Source organism: Passer montanus, unplaced genomic scaffold, assembly GCF_014805655.1.
Source record: "Passer montanus isolate IOZ18808 unplaced genomic scaffold, ASM1480565v1 scaffold3, whole genome shotgun sequence".
Taxonomy (NCBI): domain Eukaryota; kingdom Metazoa; phylum Chordata; class Aves; order Passeriformes; family Passeridae; genus Passer; species Passer montanus.
In genome coordinates, this window is record NW_024367707.1 from 20603822 (window position 1) to 20623695 (window position 19874).

The 19874-nt window shown below is 45.1% G+C and overlaps 2 protein-coding genes across 2 annotated transcripts in view; both read right to left on the reverse strand.

The window, feature by feature from the left end:
• NPAS2 (neuronal PAS domain protein 2) overlaps nt 1-12248 on the reverse strand; it is a 105086-nt gene extending 92838 nt beyond the window's left edge. The window contains 1 exon segment of the mRNA XM_039714398.1: nt 11641-12248. Coding sequence (XP_039570332.1) covers nt 11641-11939 — 299 coding nt within the window. The 5' untranslated portion in view covers nt 11940-12248.
• LOC120504689 (basic proline-rich protein-like) lies at nt 12115-13304 on the reverse strand. Its single transcript, XM_039714430.1, has 4 exons — nt 13226-13304; nt 12779-13059; nt 12182-12628; nt 12115-12132 (listed from the first exon to the last, which is right to left on the reverse strand). The coding sequence occupies exons 1-4, from the start codon at nt 13302-13304 to the stop codon at nt 12115-12117; spliced, it is 825 nt and encodes a 274-aa protein (XP_039570364.1).
• Between the last annotated feature and the right edge of the window lie 6570 nt (nt 13305-19874).

Consider the following 19874-nt stretch of genomic DNA (forward strand, 5'->3'; position numbering starts at 1 on the left):
ACTTTAAGTTTTGCACACAAAACTGTGAAAAAACATTTTTCATGAATGAAGTAGCTAGAAAGAGCCAAAAGTTTGGGTATGTTTTCACTGCTGACAAATACTTAATAAATTTCAGAAACCTTCTGTGGCTGATGCAACGTGAGAAATCCTCAGAGGACTTAGCATACAGCACCATCTTCACACACAAATAGTCAAAAGTACTCTGCAAAAGAACACTGTCCTCTTCTTGGGCTGCCAGATGGGTGAATCTTAAAACTGACAAACATGAGGCTGCAGAGCAACCAAAAAATTCTAATTATAAACCTACAGCACATCATCCAAGCCATATGCAGAGTAATTCAAAATAAGGAGAAACAGAGGAACAATGGGTAGACAAAAGCATAAAGTTCAGGCCTGCTTCTCTTCTTGAGACCATAGAGAGACAAAAAGCAGCCTCCCATAAGAACAAGGCCCCTTTGTAGCATTCTGATTTTCAGACAGTACATCTTACTTCAGAGCTGCCGTGCTACCGCGATGACTGCTCCCTTTCCACCCAAGCCATCCTCGCTGCTCTACACATGAGTCAGACTGGAGACCTGCTCAGCCCCTAAATATGTGCTTAAGTCTTTCCATATTCAGGAAAGAAACTCAGATGAAATTCTGAGTAATGAACAGCATGTGCTTAAGTGTTTACCTGAACAAAGCTGCTCTGCTGAATTTGTGCGAAAACGTCAAACGCATGTCAGGCAAACTCAGGATCTTCCACAGCACTCCTGTTTGCAGAGCCTCTGCCATGAAAAGCACTGTGTCCCAAAGGGGGAAAAAGTTTTTCCTGGAGAGCAGCCCAGAACGAAAGGAGCCATCAGATCAAAGATAAGTCTTACCTCCCCCGCTACACCCCTCACTTCCCCAAACAGCAGATCAAGGCAGAGGAGGACTACAAAAAAGGAAAAAAATAGATTCGTTTTCCAGCAGAAAAATGAGACATTTCCCCAACTCCCTTGGTTTCTCCAAGCAATGCAGCTAGGAGCAGGCTGTTGCTTGCCTGGAAGCTCATAGACCACAAGATGTGAAGTCAGGGAGTGCCAGTAACAAGTTATTTATTGGCATCTTCTGTCTCCAAGCCACTTCACGGCTTGGGAGTATGCAGGAGGGTGCTCAAACTGACCACAGCAGGTCGACCTTTCTGCTTCCACAGACAGAATGGTCTCCAGCCCCCACGATTCAAGAAGCCATGGATACTTTTGTTTGTTGGCCATTATTCATTAGATTTGGGAGACCAAGCTGTTTAAACTCAGACTTCTTGGAGCAAAGAAAAAAATGTTGCACGTTTTACATTATGTCTTGCAAATATGAAAGCTTGCTGCAATCTTCAAATACAATATTTATGAATTGGTCTTTCAGCCAAATCCACTTTTGCATAAGGATATACAGCTGCTAGTACCCAAAAGTATGATAGTTCCCAAATATATCTTTGCCATTTTTAAAATCATTCTAGGGGCTTGAAAATAATATTTTCTTTCATTGTAAGTGAATCTCTAGTTCTGATGTTTCAAAGACAGTCTGAAATTAGCTGGGTTTTGTGTGTGTGTGTTTGTTTGTTTGTGCACAAGAATAATTGATTAAATCAGCACAAGCGTAACTGATTATACACTCTCACAAAACTACTGAAGAATTCAGCAGCAAAACCAGCAGTATCGTGAAGAGCCATACCCAATTTTTATGCTTACATCTCCTATATGGAATCCCCTCTTAATTATACAGTAGCAAATTTGGAATACGTCATCACCTCATACCACAGGATATTATGAATGAATGTAACCTGAATTTTTCAACACTGTTAAATAATTTTTTAAGATGTCTCTTTAAACTTTTTCATTAAAGGGGAAAATTTGCATAGAGGAATATTTAAACACTCACAACTTACAAGGAATGTCAGCCCTCTTTCATTAACCAGAGCAATGACTCTCTAATAGTTTCACACTGAGAAAAAATATGGCAAGAAAAAATATGCAGAGAAATATGCCAAGTCTAATGCCAGTCAGGACTTTGAAAATATATATATTATATACTGGTCAAATGAAATGTGAAATTCAGACTTAAAAATTGAACTTACATCCTTCAGTCCTCTGAAAAATCATCTATTTTTAATGGAAATAGAAAAGCTATCTTTATCAAATTTCTCACTCAGTTGACAACAATAAATCTATTGTTCAGATGTAGTGGAAATGGGTCTTTGGAAGAGGAGGGTTTTAAGAAAATCAAACAGAAATTGCATCAAAGAAGAAATGCTTCTTTAACTGTCATTACTCTCTATATATAGCCTGCAGTTTTTGATTCATTTTAGATTTGCCAGAATAACAGGCAATTGGGCACCATGAAAAATTATTTTTTTATCATTCCTGTAAGAGAAAATGCATTTGCTTGTTTAAGGGAGAATAAGCGAGTTTAGTGTTATGCCTTTTACTTTAAGAAGTATGTCTGCAGGGATCCAGATGCTGAGAAGCAGAAAGCTGATAACTTTAGCTTGAAATGCTACACTATACATTAAGAAGCATATACCTACTATTTATTTCACAAGCATGAATTAGGCCTTGTGACAAAGAACACAACTTTCAGTCAGACTTGCAAGAAAATAACAATACTTGTCACTCTCCAAATGCTTTCCATCTGAAAAATAAAAACAATTAAGAGGTAGCAGGGTGAGGGGGCACCCAAGCCACTGTGCAGGAAACCAATGGAGCTGGGACATCCAGGGAGAGCTCCAAATCCATCAGGGGCTGCACAGCTGGAAGCAAAGTGACAAGGTAGTGCCTGATGTATCCTAACCACAGAGGTGGATCAACACCCAAAAAACCCCCTTACTGTAGCTCCTCCTGCTCCTCTCAATGGCCTATGTAGCATCCCAGAGCCCCCGCTTCGTGCCCCCCTCTGACACCTGGTTATGACTGGCACCCAGAATTGTTCAGACCCTACAATACTCGGAAAAACTGTCCTAGTTTACAGATCAGAGAAGTGATGCACAGAAAGCATTATGTATGTGGTCTAAGCTCATAACACTGCACAGCAGAAGAATTATGAATAAAACCCATTTCTCTGGAGATTTCCAGTTTTGTCACCCTCAACAAAACCCCTTTTACACAGATTTCAAAATCCGCAAGTATTTTTTTCTGACTGCAATACTATGCCAAATATTTATTTTATCAGTCCAAAACTCAATTTACTGAAACCCTGCATCAATACTTCAGAGGAAATTCTAGGATTCTACCCAGAAGAAGAGGAAGGATTACTGAGATGAATATTGTGCAAATAAATCTCTGCCTGGATCACCAATCTTACAAACTGCTGCTTTGCCCTAAGGCAAGTACCTTAAAATAAGCACCTGAACATAGAAGGGGTCTAAACAAGCTAAATGAAATTCCTGGAAACATGTATGATGAATATCAACTTTTTACAGTGCCGTAGTCAGTGAAGGTGAGAATAGCAGACTGAAAGAGAGTGCGAGACAAGTAAGAGGAGAGAAGAAAGGAGGGGAGGGCAAGGTGGAAAGTAGAAGGTGCTAAGACCTGAGAGAAGTAAAAAGAAAAAAGATCCTAGTAAAAGAAGCTAAAGATTCAAAACCAGAAATATAAAAGGAGAGGGAAGAGTTAGAATACAAGGTGAGATAAAAATTTAAAATTAAATAAAAAAAATCAAACCCAGAAAGTGAGAAAGTTTAGACCTTTTAGAAACTCAAGTCAGTAATTTTCTGTAAGCCCAACTCTCCTTGATTTTTGCCTTAATGGGAGTGGAAGTTTTGCCTTAATGAGGAAAGCAGGACAGGCACCAAATGCAGCTTCATTTGTTATACTTGAAGAACAGCAAGATATAACAAGATATTCTGTTGTTGAAAAAGATGATGCATTTTTGAATAAATACGGATGTTAGAAGCCAGGCAGTATAAATGTAATTGCTACAACGAGCTGAGTTACATCAGTGTGCGTCAGCTGACAATAAGGTCCTTTGTGCTGGAAAGAAAGAAAAAAGATGGAAAAAAAATGACTGGTGCTACTCTACAAACAATCAAATTAAAGGCCCAGAATTATTCCAGCAAAGCTTCCATCGACTCCAGTGACAGCCCAGAAACAAAGAAGATTCTTCAGTCCTTCTTATAAAAAAATATAAATACAGGAATGACTATGAGTGACCTATTTATTTTTCATCAGTCTTGCTCTTGCTGAAATTGTTGGAAATGCACCCAGCTGCTTTACAGAACTATTGTTTGATTAGGCTGTTTATGTGAAACTGTGTTTCGCAAATATTGTATTACTATATGAAAAAAACAAAAAGCCTTAAAAAGTAGATTGGAGAATAAAATATTCTTCTCATCTTCATAGCCAAAGATAAAGCAAATTATAACAACTCGTTTTTATCTGATGAACAGGATGAAGATTTTGCCTGAGTAAATGGTGGCCTTAATGGTCCATGTAGAAATCATATAGCTGTCTTCCTCTTTATAAATTATAAACTAAAGGAACCCTCGCTGGAAGTGTAACTGGAATGTGGGTATGTCTAATGCAAAGCCCCAGTTTAATATCTTTTCCTGTTTTATATGTCAACCAGGAACAGACAAAATGCCACAAGTAAAATCCATAGAATTACCAATAAAAGCACCAAGGCAGATATTTTGAGAGAGAATTAGAATATTAGATATTTTGAGAATGAGAATTAGAAATAAGAGAGAAATATCCTATCTCTAGCTGATCATGCTGCACACAGTATTATTGACTAGATTTTGAAAGCCTACCGTTCTTATGCATAACATGGAAAATATGTCAATTCTCCCAAAGTATTAATGAGAGGTGTCCCACCCAAACCAATAAGTCTAGGACATGTTCAAAGTCAGATTTATTCAGCCACTGACTCAATCAGATAACCAGGAATGCTCAGGTTTTGCACGGTTACATCCACCTGTTGATTTAGACATTACAGGTGGAAGCCGCCTTATTAAAATTGTTCTCCAGCTTAAAAATTTGACACACCTAACAGAGGGAATCAAGACAAAAACAGTCTGGTCTGCTTATTGATGATAAAAGGATAATAAATGATCAAACTCAATTATTACTGTTTGCAGGGCTAACATTATGCTTAAAGAAATTCATTGCCATCTGCAAGACTATTAAAATTGATTACAATTTTCTTGTGCCAGTTTTCTTCCCAATGGTTGAATAGTATTGTCTGTTTTTAAAGGAAAAATACCCCAAAGCCGCTTGAATAATAAATTGTTTATCCCTTGACAGAACAAACCATAGTGATGAACTTTAAAACTGGTTACCAAATTAGAAATGAGAGTGAAAAACAAGTACTTTCCTGTTCAAGGCTTTGTTTTTAATGTCTTTTTATTTTTAACTAGATTGAGTGCTGATTACAGAAAACTCAAGGCTACCCAGACATCAGGCTGCTCAATTGACTGGAAAGTTTGATGACTTCTCTAAAAAGTCTGCCCTGTGCACGAAATTAAGTCAGTATCACTGGTTCTAGATAATTTAAGGGGGAAGAGAGGAAAAGGTTAATATTGCTTATTAAATAATGCTAAATGAGATCAAAGAAGACGTGCAGGATTCAGGAGGGCTCTTGGAGCTCCGGTTGTTTCCCCAGGCTGCTTATGCAACCTTGTTTGTGCAGGCAGTGCAAGGGCCTGCCATTTTATTACATAAGGTAGCCCAAAAATATACAGCTAGGCAGTTGTGAGCTCCATTAAGTGCTGCACTGGAGTTTCTGTATCAGTTAGCGTCTGGAAATTTTAGGAAACTACCAGAAGGACTTAAAACATTGCCGAGTTTGGGATTGGTGCTTGTTGTTTTAATAGCAATAGACCTCATCCAAAAGCCAGCAAAATACCAAGTGTGAGCTGTGTTTTAATCCATTGTGCTTTGACCACTGCTTGAGTGAACAGCAATACAGCCTTTGGTTTAGCACAGCCGCTGTAAATGCAATCCATGGCTTTAAAATCTGCCTTTCAGATGATTAAGCAAATTGTCTGGTTTAGTAAACAGCAGTCAACACAACATTTCTGTTTTAACCAGTGCTTAAATTCAGTGGATAGCTGAAGAAATTTAATTCCCAGTCCTCTCATTCTCAGTTCAGAATGTCAAAGCCTGGTCTTGTAGAGACAGATGAAACTTTAACTACAGCAACACCTCGTCAGGGAAGATGACCACCTTGCCCTGAATCCTCTCCCTGATACCAGGCAGCAGGGAAGGCTGGGGAAGCCTGTGTCAGCAGGGCAGGCATGTAGCAGTATTACAGTCTCCCAGCAGGGACTTCTTCAGCCAGGCATTCTATCTCGTTATTCAGTGCCTTCAGGAGGGATTGCTTCCCTGAATGAACTGCTTTCTGAACCTACTTGAACCCGAGAAAATAATCCTCACCACGACTGCACAGCTCCACAACAGGACACCACGGAGGGTGCTCAAGCAGTGTACACTGCTTTTTGGGGTACGGTTCTGCACCATGCCTTGGCTCTTCTTCGGAGCACTTCAACTAGCTCCTCCCAACCAGCCTGTTCCATGGCAGATGTGTGGTAATGGAGCCAGCTCTGAGCAGGGAGGGTACAAGCCACCAGAAGCATCTTGGCCTTGGGAACTGAGGGGGGCCAGATACTGGTCCACTTTGTTTTGCAGAGGACACAGGGAGACCACCTGGCTCAGCAGCCCCTCTCAGCCATGGCCAGACACAGGTGCTGAGGAGCAAGTATAAAAACAAGGCAAACCAGTGGTGGTATTTCTTCAGGATACTCACCAAGCTTCCAAAATATGCAGCTCAAAACTTCCTATGCCAGAGGCAGTGGTTTTAAATTTAATAGCCCTTGATGGATTTCTCTTCCATGAACTCATCCAGTCACCTCATTAGCTGATGTAACCTCTCAGTATCCACATCCTGTGGTGAGGAGCTCAGCAGTCTGACCACGCCATGTGAAGAGCAATCTCCTTTTGTTTCCATTCCTGCAACTGCCTGCCCAGTGCCCTCTGCTGCTGTGGCTGTGATCAGTCATTCCTGGTTTCCGTCTCCATGCTTTGCTTAATTTTACAGATGTTTGTGGCATCACTTTATCAGCATTGTCAGTCCTGAGACAGGAGTCACTGTGTTTCTCTGATCACCTTTGCTACGTCCCTCCAAACCTTCTCCCTCACCATTATCCATCTCTATGTGGGGGAATCAACAGCACAGGACACTGAAGATACAGCACATTACAGCTGCTACAGTGAAATAATGAGGATTCTTTTTTATTATTTTCCATCCTTTTAAAAACAATCTTAATGGTCTATTTCCCTTTGGTTTTTAACTCACACCTGCACATTGCATTGATTTTTTTTCTTTCTGAGTTGTCCATGGAAGATTTTGTCTAAGCTTTGGCTTCACCTTCAGTGACCTGTAGCAATTACTTTATTTGATTATAAATATATTTTCTTCTACTTATTTTCAAACTGACATGCATATTACATTTATATCACATGAAGATACTCAAGGAGAAAGGCTGATTGAAATGCCCCAGTAGATGACACTTTGTCATGCCAGCACTTCCTGTACATTTTGAAATTAGAGGTTTCATAACTGAATTTCCAAATTTCAGTTCTGATATCAAATGTACATACACATCCTCTATTTTTTTCCCATATCATCATTTCACTTGGCTAGAAATCTTCTATTTTATGCAGATCCCTAAGAACGGTAATAAAACAGCTGAAAAACACCTTCTGTCATAATCAGGCCAGCAGAAGCCCAGCTGTTTTACATAGACTCGTGCCCAAGTAGAAGGTTAGATAACCACCATTTCCCACCATTTACATGGTCATTTTTGGAGTATCTTGCTGCTCAAGGCATGCTACCTGCCACACAGACACAGGAGAAAGAGATGGCATTGCCTCAAAGTACCTGCAGGTAAAGGAGAGGACAAGAAACAGCAGGCAGATGGGCTACTATAATACTGGTATTATAGTATGGCAATACTTTTTCGTAGTAACAAAGGTCCAAGCTCACCAGTGACCTAAGTTTTGGGAGGGCTTTATTTTGCTGAAGTCACAGGTGAATTTTCAGACCAGAGCAGGATTAAAACTAGCACTGGGGATGCGTAAGACCATTCTTCCCAAACGTGGCAGGCAGCCTGCAATAGACACTGATTTCTGCCATGGTACTTGGACAAAGCAAGAGAAGCGTCTTTACCAAAGTGTAATTACAACCAGCATTTTGGTTGGACTGAGCTGTGCCTCATGGTTTGCCTTCAGGGAGAAAAGACAGAGGAAAAGAAGCATAAAAACCAATATTTATCCTTTTATCCCCAAAATGTACATCAAATTTATGTGGACGAGGCCAAGAAAGCCATTCCCCTAAATCCCTCAATCTAATCTGCCAACATCCCTGAGCCACCACAAGATGAATGCAAGGAGTAGAGAATGAACCACATCTGCAGCTTCTCAGCTCCTTCTTCAGAGCATGAGCCTACATGGCCCACATCCCTTGTGACCCCCTTGCCTTTCCTGCCCTGCAGCTCTTGTATTTTTGAATTCAGCTGGCAATATACTGTTTTACATACATATATATATGTTTATATTCTGTGTCACATAGCATGTCACAATGGCTTTAGTCCCTCCCAAAAAACAGCACTGCCCAAATAAATCCACCACCATCTATGCATTCTGCTTAAATGCTATTACACGGTGTTTCCTTTTCAAACTTCAATAGTCAGATTCATAAAATCAGTCTATCAGCTGATGCAGATTACCCACTGAATTAAATTAGCTAAAATACAAATATTTGCATGGCCTCAGCCTACCTTTTCACGAAGTTTTATTAAGATCAAGGATTGACAGACAGTTAAGCCAAATCCAGGAAAATTATTTTTTTATACAGATAATGATCCCTCTACAAAATCAGCAATTCAAGTGCATCTCCCCTAAGAGCTCCTAGACACAAAACTGTAAACACAAATGGAAGTTACCTAAGTTCATCCAAGACAGAGAGAAAAGCAATTAAATGCACATGAAATGTGTATTTGGCTGTATTTTTAACTGCATGACATTTGGCTGTATTTTTAACTGTATGACATTTACCAATCCAGGAGAGAGGCAAAGAAGCAGAAGCAGGGGCTGAGACACACAGCAGGCAGTGTGGGGAGGAAAATGAGAAGGATGAAAAAGTAGTAGTACCATGCCCACATCATTGAAAGAATGGAAACCATTGTGTTTTTGCATGCTCAGATCTCCTGTCCCTGTACACAACAAGTGTCAACTTCCTTCTTTCCACCATTCCTTCTCTTGGCCTGGGTTTACCACCTCTATCTACAGTTCCCTTCACCTTGTTCCCAAGATTTGTCATCTATGACCCCACAAATCCTTTGTCTCAGTTCTCTGCTCCTCAATTTCTCCATATATCCATCACCAGTACTTCTTTTTAGTAGTGGGACAGTCCTAGTCCCACAATTTCTTGCCACCATGCAAGTGAATTAAGCAGTTTCCTCCTTCACCCTTCCATGGCATCACCAGGCACATTCTGCCACCAAAGACACAGTTGAGAAAGTCTTCAATTCTCCCTCCTGCGCTCACTGTAGAAGCAACACCCTGGAAGAATAACTGGGGGCAAAGTGCACTCAGCCCATCAGCCACCAGCTGGAGTGCTCTCATCCTTCCCAGAAAGAGGAGCAGTTGCTCAGCTCCTAACAGTGCTGGGATGTTCAGCATACTTAGTGCTGCGAGCATCTTCAAGTGAGTGCAATGGTCAAGCCCACAACAAGTCCTCTCCCAAGAGCACATGCCCTGAGCATCGTGATAAAATTATATGGAGAGAAATTCTGGAAGATTCTCAGAAGATAAACAAAAGGCACACCCCCGTCACAAGATGATCCCAAGCAAAATATCTTTTCCCTGCTCCAAAACACAATGCCACAAGAATTTAAGTCTCAAAGAAAGTGTTTCTTAGCATAGTGAAAAAATTCAGACTCCCAGACAGATCAAGGTCTCCTAATGTAGGATGTATACCTCAACCATCTTAATCAAATATGTGGTCAAAGAACAAGTTTACGTCTTACCATGTTCTCAGAAATAATCAAACCACTTAATCTGAAAGTTCCCAAAGACAGTCTTGTCTTCAGCAGACACTCAACCTGGAAAATACCAGCCTAGTTTTAAGCTTAGCTAATGCATAATCACCTGACAGCAAAGCATTGTACTAGAAAGCACTAGCTAATTTTAACTGGAGACAGCATTGCTGCCTATGATGAAAAAAACAACTCCTTCAAGGGTTCTTGCATGCTACAGGGTAGAGATTTGGGCAAAAAAAATCATAATTCTGTGGATTCAACCATGCAAATGTACAGGAAGGCACCTTTATTTGTGAGGAAAACTAATTTAGGAAAGCTCACTGTCTTCATGCTTTGGGGCAGGGCACAGAAGTGCTTCCAGTTTGGGGAATCACCCTGATGTCACATACCTAGTTCTAGAAAATCTTCATTTTCACATCTTCAGTGAAATAATGTACAGTTTGGCTATCACATTCTCCAAATGCTCCTGGCCATCTCTGCAGAGCAACCCTGTGCTCATATTCATCTACTGAAATGTATGCAGGATTGGGCCCTCCACCAGCTGACAGCTCTCGAATCAGACGTGGATCAGTGGATGAGCTGGCTACCTCTGGACACTGTGAACTCTAATTATTTAGCACCACCAAACAAACTAAACCCACAGTTTAGGGCATTAGCATCTCACACTGGGGTATATGAGATAATTCTCCACTTCAAGAGGCAACCACTTGTTGAACTGAATGCTCAGGTTGGCTGTGCCCATCTGAGAGATCCCTACAGCCCTTCTGGAGGTTTAGCGCCATGAAAAATTCCAAGTTCCTCTGCTGGCTGTAACGCTTATAACCGCTAATTATTTCTGAGTCACTTGAGTGAAAGTAAGCTGCCATCCTGTAGACAGCCAGGGAGTCGGAGCAAAGTTTCTGGATGAGCGTGCTTGTTAATTGACAAATCAGGCTAGTGACCATAGAGGAAAACACCACGGCACAACTCCGTGTGAAGCCGGTGCTGCCGTTCAGCCGTGTATTCAAATTTAAGGTTCACCCGTTCCACACACGGATGCAAACACGCGGGAGGGGAGTTCTGCGCAGGGCTGCTGCAGCAGCACGGCTCTCCCAGCACTCGACACAACCCCTGCTCCCCCCCGGAGCCTTCACCCATTCAAAATCCCCACTGGTCCGACTGGAAGTTTTCCGTGAGCAAACACTGCCCGGTCGCATCGCAGACCCTGTTCCAGTCTAGCTTGTAGGAACCCCCAAAGTCAGGAAGGGTCCAACCACACCAAAACGAGATGGCGAGGAGGGCTGCTTAGGGGGCAACTTATTTTCCAAACGGAGGGGCCCGCCGGCCGGACCCCGCCAGCCCGGCCGGGACAGACCCGCCGCACACAGGCGGGCTCCCCACGGAAACTTTCCCGCGGCAGAGCCACGCCACCCGCACCACCGGGCAGTCCGTGACCCCCGCGGAGCTGACCCCGCCGCCGCCGCCGCGGGGGTCACGCGTGGCCGAGCATCCCGCGCGTGTGCCCGGGCGGGCGCCCCCCGGGCGGGTGTCGCGGGTGGGCGCCCACGGGACGGAGGCAGGGTCGGGGCCGCACGGCCGCGCGTTACCTGGGGTGCCGGTGCTGCGGGAGCGCGGCGGGGAAGTCCCAGCCGCCGCCGCCGCCGCTGCCGCTGCTGCTGCTGTCCGCGGTGGCCACCTGGGCGCGGGAACCGCCGCCGGTGCCGGTGCCGCCGAGCTGGATGCCGCCGCTTTTCCGGTGCCTCCCGGTGCCGTTGCGGCAGCGGCCGCCGCTGCTCCAGCCGCGCAGGAGGCCGGCCTCGGGAGCCGGCAAACTCTTCCTCGCCGACGAGGAGCCGGGGACGCTGCCCGCCTCCTGCCTGCCGCCGGTGCCGGTGCCCTGTCTCATGGTGCGCGGGGCCGCCGCATGCCGCTCTGCCGCCGCCCCGGGCGCCGCGGGACCCACGCGCGCCGGGGCCAGGGGCTCCGCCGGCACCGGGAGGCCGCCGGGAGCCCGGGCTGCTGCGGGGGAATGCGGAGGCCAGAGGCCGGGGGGGCTGCTGGCTGGGGCTCCCGCTGGGGCATTAAGTTGGACGCGCGGCCTGGAGAGGCAGGGCGGGCGCGGGGGCTGCGGGGCCGATAGTTCTCCGCGAAGTTGGAGCCCGGCGGGCGAGGCGGGGGCATCCTCTCCGCCGGCCCTTCATCGCCGCCCGCCGGCGGCGCCGGCGGCAGAGGATCTCCCGTGCCGGTTTCCTCCGCCGCTCGTCGCCTTCTCCGGCAGGGAGCGGGGGGAGCTACGGGGGGGTGAGGGCCGGGGGCTGCCCAAACGCGAGGGTGTTGCTCAAAATGGGTCAGGGAGGGGGAAAGGGACCCCGGCGCTCGGCGCCCCCCTACCCGCGGTGGGCGCCGGGAGGGCCGGGCTGGGGCGGTGGGTAGCGAGAGGGCTGCGGAGGAGCTCTCCCGCCCCGGCTCCTGTGCACAAGTGCAGGGAATGTTCCACTGACCTACATATTTTTCCAAACATACGTGACCTTTTTTTTCTCTCTCTCTCTCTCGTTCTGTGGGAGGAGACAGGCGAGGATCCAAGAAAAGGAGAAGCTGGAAAGAGAACGAAAGGGGAAGCAGGGAAAAAAAAGCCCTCAACCAAAGAGCCAGCCCCGCATCAAGGATGGTTTCACGCTGCCGCCGCGAGCGAACCCCGGCGTGCCCACGTTTACATATGTCTGTAGCGATATCCCCGCTCCGCACCGGCGGGCGCCGCGGCAGCCTGACCCCGGGAGCGCCGGGGACTGCGCCCGCTGCCCGGCCCCGGCTCCCGGGGCGATCCGGCGGGACCCCTGCGCCGCTCCGCCCGGCGAGTTCGAGATGCCCTCCCCGCTCGGCTCCCGCCTCGGGAGCGATCCCGCGCCCTGTCCGTGCCCGCTGTCCCGGCGGTGGTGGCGGCGGGAACCGGGCCGGAGCGCGGCACGGCACCGCGCTGCCCCGGAGCAGGCTCCCGGCCTCGCCGGGCACGGGCAGCAGCTCCCGATCTGGTTATGCAACGGCGCACAGGCAATTGGAGCAAAACCTTGACAGAGAGCGCTTTTTTTTTTTTTTCTTGTTTCAAAGTAGGTCATTCTTTTTATTCCCTATTTTGCCTTCTTCTTCTTTTTTTTTTATTTTATTTTTATTTTTTTATTTTTTTTTCTCTAATACTCGTCCTGCAAAGTGGCCAGTAAGGGAGAAGGCGGTGTGCTCGAGCCCGGTAGGAGCTGGCGATCGGAGCCTTGCTCATGTCTCGATGGGCTCTTCTGGAGGCGGTTCCGGAGTTGCCCTTCTTTCCCAAGGAAGGCAGAAGTGGCCGGGAAGCAGGGGCACGGCTCGGGCAGAGCCCGCCGCTCCCGGCCGCGCTCCCCGCGCCTCCCGCCGGCTCAGCCCCGGGAGCCGCGTCCCCCGGCCTCGCCGGCTATTGCCCGCTGCCCGCTGCCGCCCTCGCACCGCCTGTGTACCCGGGGCTTGTTGGCACTGCTGGCAGACACCTTTCACCGGCAGAAGGGGTTTTTCCCCGAGATACGGTATATGCTTTCAGAAGAGTTGTATTTTTTCTGTTCAGAGGAGGGTTTTGCTGGGGAGGGAAAGCCCCCGTATGGAGGTGCAGGCTGTGTCCCTCCAAAAGGCCTGACTGCACAGCCATGCCTCTTCCAATAGAGTTTGTGTGGTAGGCCAGGTGCTGTTTGCCCATGTCTCCCAATGTCTCCTTTTGTAAAGACACCTTAATCCTCGCAAAATATCCACCAGCAGAGAACACTGCCCACCCCGGGTATGCGCCTGTGGGTGCAGCATGTGGACTGATGGCTGCTCCAGCTACCTGGCCCGTGCAGGGAGCTGTGCTGCTTCTCCCACTACCCCCGCCACCCAGCTCACCCAGTTACCCCACTGCGATATTCACCTCCTGCCGTACACCTTATGCAGCCAGTTGTTTGATCCAATTCAATCCCCAATGCAAATGTGAATAACTACAAAGTATGGAAAAATGTTGCGGTCCTTTGCTGAGCACTTTTACACCATACTTTATACAACAGGCATGACTAATGTCGAAAGGGTAAAGTTGTTTACTTTTAACCAAGATTAAATACAAAACTTCAAAAAGCTCCTCCCTTCCTTTGGATGAAACCCAGCATTTTTTCCCATTTGGAAATTGTCAAACAGTGGTTAAACAATCCTTTGGCAAACAAGTAGTGCCTGAGGGAATAAAGCATCAGATACATGGGGAGTGGAATAAAAGACATTTCTGTTCCTGAGGTACTTTTCTTGTGTTGCACAATGAAGTACAACATAAAATCTTCAAGCCTTGTAAGGTTAGAGAAAAGGAACTTCCCATGATTATATAGACTACATGATTTGATATTCCAGTCCTTTTGAAAACCTACCAAAATCCTTTCCCCAAACCAGCCCGGTGCTTTCAGAAGCTGGAAATCAAGTACCTTAAGGAAAATACCACGTTGAGAAATACAATCAGAGACACACAGGGGCTCAGGTACAAAATTACATCTCTGTCGTGCTGTGTTTTAACATCTTCCCTGTGAATTTCTAAGGACACCATTGCACAAGTGAACAAGTGAGACTGGTTGAGGTTTGTTTCTTAATTCATTCCCTAGGTTACCAGAGTAAACTTTAATTAGGGCAACAAAGAGCAGAGCGGCTGAGGGTGAGGCAGGCTTTTCCCAGTTCATACCTGAATCCCGTTGTGAAATACCAGTCATTCAAAACACAAAGCCTTTCTCTCCATCCAGTGACACATGGAAAATAACCAATTACTGTCAATACCATGTTTGGGTTGGAAATTAACCAAAGGCTTACGCTAGATGCCACACGTAAGAACTTTAGGCAAGGAGCCCAGCGTTCAATTTTAAAGAATCTAATCTTTTAATAATAATGAAATATTAGCAAGCAACTTTTCAGACACCAGGAGCCTGTGATCCAAAGACACAATCCCTTTTGTTTCAACTAGAATAGGCTGGCCAACCTTCACGGCCCAGAAACAAGGCAACAGGGTTTTCAATAGGCTGTGAACCAGAGGCTAGGTGTCTCCCAGCGAGAAGGGCCAAGGGGAAGAGCCTGGGAGGACAGCAGCTCCCCAGGGACCCTGCTGCTCCATTGTGGCAAGACCATGGGAGGGATTTGGGTTGGGTGTGAGCTCAGCCCAGACACACTGTGTTTAACTGTGCTGGTTTGCTTTCTCTTGCTGCCAGGAGTAAAATTTAGGAGGTGCTGCTGCTGCTGCAAGGCGTAACCTCTGGCACAGGGGCTACCTTGGACATCCCTTGGCTCCAGTGCCACAGCCTGGCCACCACAATCTGGAAGCAGAGCTCTCCCAAGTACCTAAAAGGGGCCTGCAGGAGAGCAGTGGAGTCACTTTTTGTAGAGACAGGACAAGACATAAAGGCTTTAAAATGAAAGAGGACAGGTTTAGATTAAATATTAAAAAAAAATTTTTTACTGTGAGGATGGTGAGGCACTAAAACATGTTGCCCAGAGAAGCTGTGGATCTGTGGATGCCCCATCCTCACAGTGTTCAAGGCCAGGTAGGATGGAGCTTTCAGCAACTTTGTCTAATGGAAGATGCCCATGGCAGGATGATCTTTAAGGTAATTTCAAATCCAAAAGGTTCTGTGATGATTCTCTGATTGGCTGTGTTATATAAAGGCTTTTAATTTTCAGCAGACACCAGTAGATGTTATGTGGAAATAGGATGCCATTTGCAGCCTGTAATTTAAATGTGAAGCTTACATTCAGATTAGTGTTTGTGTAGAGGCAAATAGGGTTCTCCCAAATAATCATCCTCTAATCAACATAAATGGCAACAGTGGTGCAAAAGTCAGAGATGGCACTGTAGCGGAGAGGACCGTGATGGAAAAAAGATAAAGGACCCACAAAGACCTGACCAATGCCACTGAATATGAAACTGTTCTCTTAAGTTTTCAAGAAAGTAAGGAAAGGATTGGTTTGATTCATATTAATTAAGGGGCACAACAGATTTTGTGGACCATTTTTCTTACCTTCTACGTTGAAAGCAAGAGCAACAGGAACAAATAAATGGCAAATAAATCTAATGTCTCATGTTAGTCAGAGGAGTCAAACCAGCTGTGTCTGCTGGGAGCTCTGTGCTTCTTTCCAGACAGGCTGGCTGGGGGAGGCAAGCATGGGAGCACAAGGACAGATGTGAGGAGCTCCTTCTTTGGGTAATGTACTTCTGTAACCAATTTTGTTAGAAATTTCTGCAGGGAGGAGTAGTCTTCTGGGGATCAGCATTATTTTTCATTCTGCAGCTTGCAGCTTCCTGAGGGAGGGAGAGGTAGTGCATACTTATCAACCAGCAGCACAGTCTTGGAAGCAGGGGAAAGCAGAGAGATTCCACAGTGAAATGGACTTCAGATGCATCCTACTGGAGCTGCCCCAAGCACTGGAGTAGGATGTTTGATGGGCCATCAGGATCTGTCCCCCTAGAAAAGCAAACTCCTTGTTTTTCTGAGTGGTTATTACAAGAGAAGAGAGAATTTGCTGATTTGAACTTATTTCAGTCAGATCTGGTTTGAAAAAAAATCCATTGCCAGGGTTTTCATGGAAGAACTAAGCCAGGTGTACAAACTACCTGAGGGTTTGACTTTCTCAGCTTATTCAGAAAAGGAGTTGTAAGTTTCTTTTAAGTGGTTAATGCAAAGAATGGGGAGGAAGAAGGTGTGGGCTGAAAAATTAGTTGCAAACCATTGAATAGACTTGCTGTCTGAAAGGGCTGGGATTGCTGCTGGGTGCCCAGAAAGCCCTAAAGCTTGCTGGCAATCTTGTGCTGAGCATTTGCATCTTTTCTGGGAAGAACTTCCAGACAGCATAAGCTGTACGTGTGCACTCAATTGCCATGGAGCATACTGCATGTGTGTGTGTCAGGCTGGCGAGCCAGAGCTCAAGGCTGTGGAAATAATTCTTCTCCTGTGGGAAAGAGATGATCTGCTACCCTCTGGCTGACAGTGGTCTTTGTGCCAGTGCACCTCTTGGCCCATACAAGACCTTTGGTTCAGTCACAGCAGAATGGGAATACATCTCATGGGAATACATCCAATTTCAGTGTGACTGTGCTGGTTAATAGGAATAAGAAACTATGGCATGTCTGTGCCTGGGAAAAAGGCTCGGGTCTCAAATCAGGCTGATGGAGTTTGTTCAGATTTGAGAGCTGTTCAAGAAAAGGAAGCTCAAGCTCGAAGCCAGGAGTAAGGGATCTGCTATTTTTGCTCTGGAAGTCCCAGTGAAATGGAAGATAATAAGGGGTTGTGGTGCTACAACTGAATTAAGAACATCTGGGAGAAGTCTGAATGCAAACACAGCATCTTTGTCCTAACCTTGACTGAGAATAAAAGACTATTGCTAATAGTTATTATGTTTTACATCTTGCATTACTACTGCACTGTGTTAGTACTTTTTTGGCAGGCACATATTCCTGTGGACCTGTATAAAAGTTTTAGTTCTTGGCCAGTTTTACAGAGACCTTCTACCTCATGCAGAAGCTCTTGATGAGCAGAAGGAAGGTGTAGTGAACCATTGCCTCTCTCCTTACATGAAACAGCCTGATCGCCACCTCCAGTGATTTAAGCAGAAGCTGAATTAGGCCTGCATTTCATCATCACTGTCAGGATTCCACAGTTTTTCAAATAATTTTGATAACTGCTCTCCCTCTTCTTTTTTTCTGGGTACCGATTTTGCTCACATATTTGGAGTTACACTACTCACCACCACACACTCCCTCTTTCAAATTCATCTCAGCTTGCTTTTGATTCTGTGCGACACTCTGCTCTCGCACCCACCTTAATCTCATGATGCTATTGCTAGTCACAACACATGCTACTAGAAATATGGATAATTTATGTGCGGTATTTTAGTAAAGAACAAAAGAAATATAAAGAAATATTGAAACTCAGGGCATAGAATCTGTCCACACATATTCAGCTCTGTCATCTATGATTCTCAATGCAGTAAACAACTATCATATGAAGATAGTGTGGAAGGCTGAATTTTTGTGCTGTTATCAGATTTATCTCTTCATTGTGTCTTTCAATCTTTTTTAAACTACTGCCGTCCATGGGCAGTAGATGTCAATGAGGCCCTAGGTGTGTTCTTCCTTGGGCTCATCCTTGCTCAGATACTAAATTCCTAGTAACAATTAAAAAAAACCCCAACTCCTAAATTAAACCATGCATTTTAAAATTATTTACTTTAGTATTTCAAACTCTTAGTTTGAGCGTAGTCATACCATTAAAAAAAAACTTCAGAAAATTTTTTTCCTTTAAGCTAGATTATTTCTTTTCTCTATTGTCAATGAAAATGGGTGAGTTCATTAACTGCTCTTCCTTTTTTGTGGCTGTCAGCTCCTCGCCCTCATATTGATGCAAATGTGGCTCTTATTCCATTGTGACTGCCCCAGGAGACTGTCAAAATACAAACAAAACAATTTCAGTAATGCAAAACCAGGTGAGGTGTTCCCTTGATTTTGCAAAGTCAGAGATGGGGCTGTAAGAACTTGAAGAGTGCATTTGGCTTCCATCTCTAGGGCAGGTAGTGCACAGATGTAGCTTCTAGCAGAGGCTGTGATATTCCCCTTTCACAGAGCATTGCAGGAGAAAAGGAAGCAGAGGAAGAGAAAGTGTTAAAAAGGTAAATATTGACTCAAAGAAAGGAGACGTAAAGGAGAATGTGGGAGAACTGTAAATGAGCCAGAGAGGATGGAGAAAAATTCCTCAGCAACTGTAATTAGGTTAGATTTCGGAAGTAATTGCAGTGTTCCGGCATCAGCAGATACTGTAGGCAATGTTTGCCCCCAGCTCTGTGTGCTGAGAAGGCAGTGAGTTGTTTCAGCCTGCAGGGTCTGATCCTGGTGTGGTGGCACCGACTGCACACAGACATAGCCCAGTGAGGCAGCCAGTGTCCTCCCTCTACATGCCACTGGGAGCAGCCAGAAGGTTTGCAGGAATGGAAGTGGTGAGTGCAGAGACGAAAACACAGTGGCATGTGTGGATGCAAACACACAGCCTAAGTGAATAATATGTATTTAAATGAGCTGCTGGTGCAAAACTGTGTTAGGAATTTACCTCTGGATAAAATATGTTCAAATTGTCACCAGTGTCTGGCTGATGCTGCCACCTCTGCATAGGTCAGGATGAGGCTGGGCTAGTGCCTACCTCCTCACCACAGGCTGGAGAAGAATGTGGGGTGCAGGAACTGCACTGCCCTCCGGTTCCTTTAAGTTACACTTCTCCTGTGTAAAACCAGATTATATAGGCTTTCTGCAGGGAGAATAGATTTCACCTTTAAGTCTTCTGCAGACATTTTACATTAGCAGTTCATGCACCATCAGAAAATCAATTACCATTGGTATTACATGCAGATGAACAGTGCAGAGTAACGGAGAATTCATTTTACACAATGCTTTTAATAAAATGCTAAATAGAGCAAAATATTTTCCAAAGGGCTATTTATAGGGTCTGTGTAGGAAGCATGTCTCCAAGGGGAAGTTTGCACCTTTGTGATTTGGATGAGGAGTGAGTCTCAGAATTCTTAATGCTAACATTGGTCAAGAATGTGTTTCTGTCAGGCTGGATTGTAGAGCAGTCCATCATCTATAGTGCAATAGCTGTGACTTCACGTGGAGAAACACTTTTATTTTAAAACAAGAGTTTCACACCCTGTGTTGTTGTAGTGCCAGTTGTTGCAAGACCCTAAAGTAACTGAATTACTGCTTCATTCTTGACACTCTTATCATCTTTTCCTGTTCTTGATGCCAACACAGTTTGCTGATTACATTTTCTGCATGTATTTC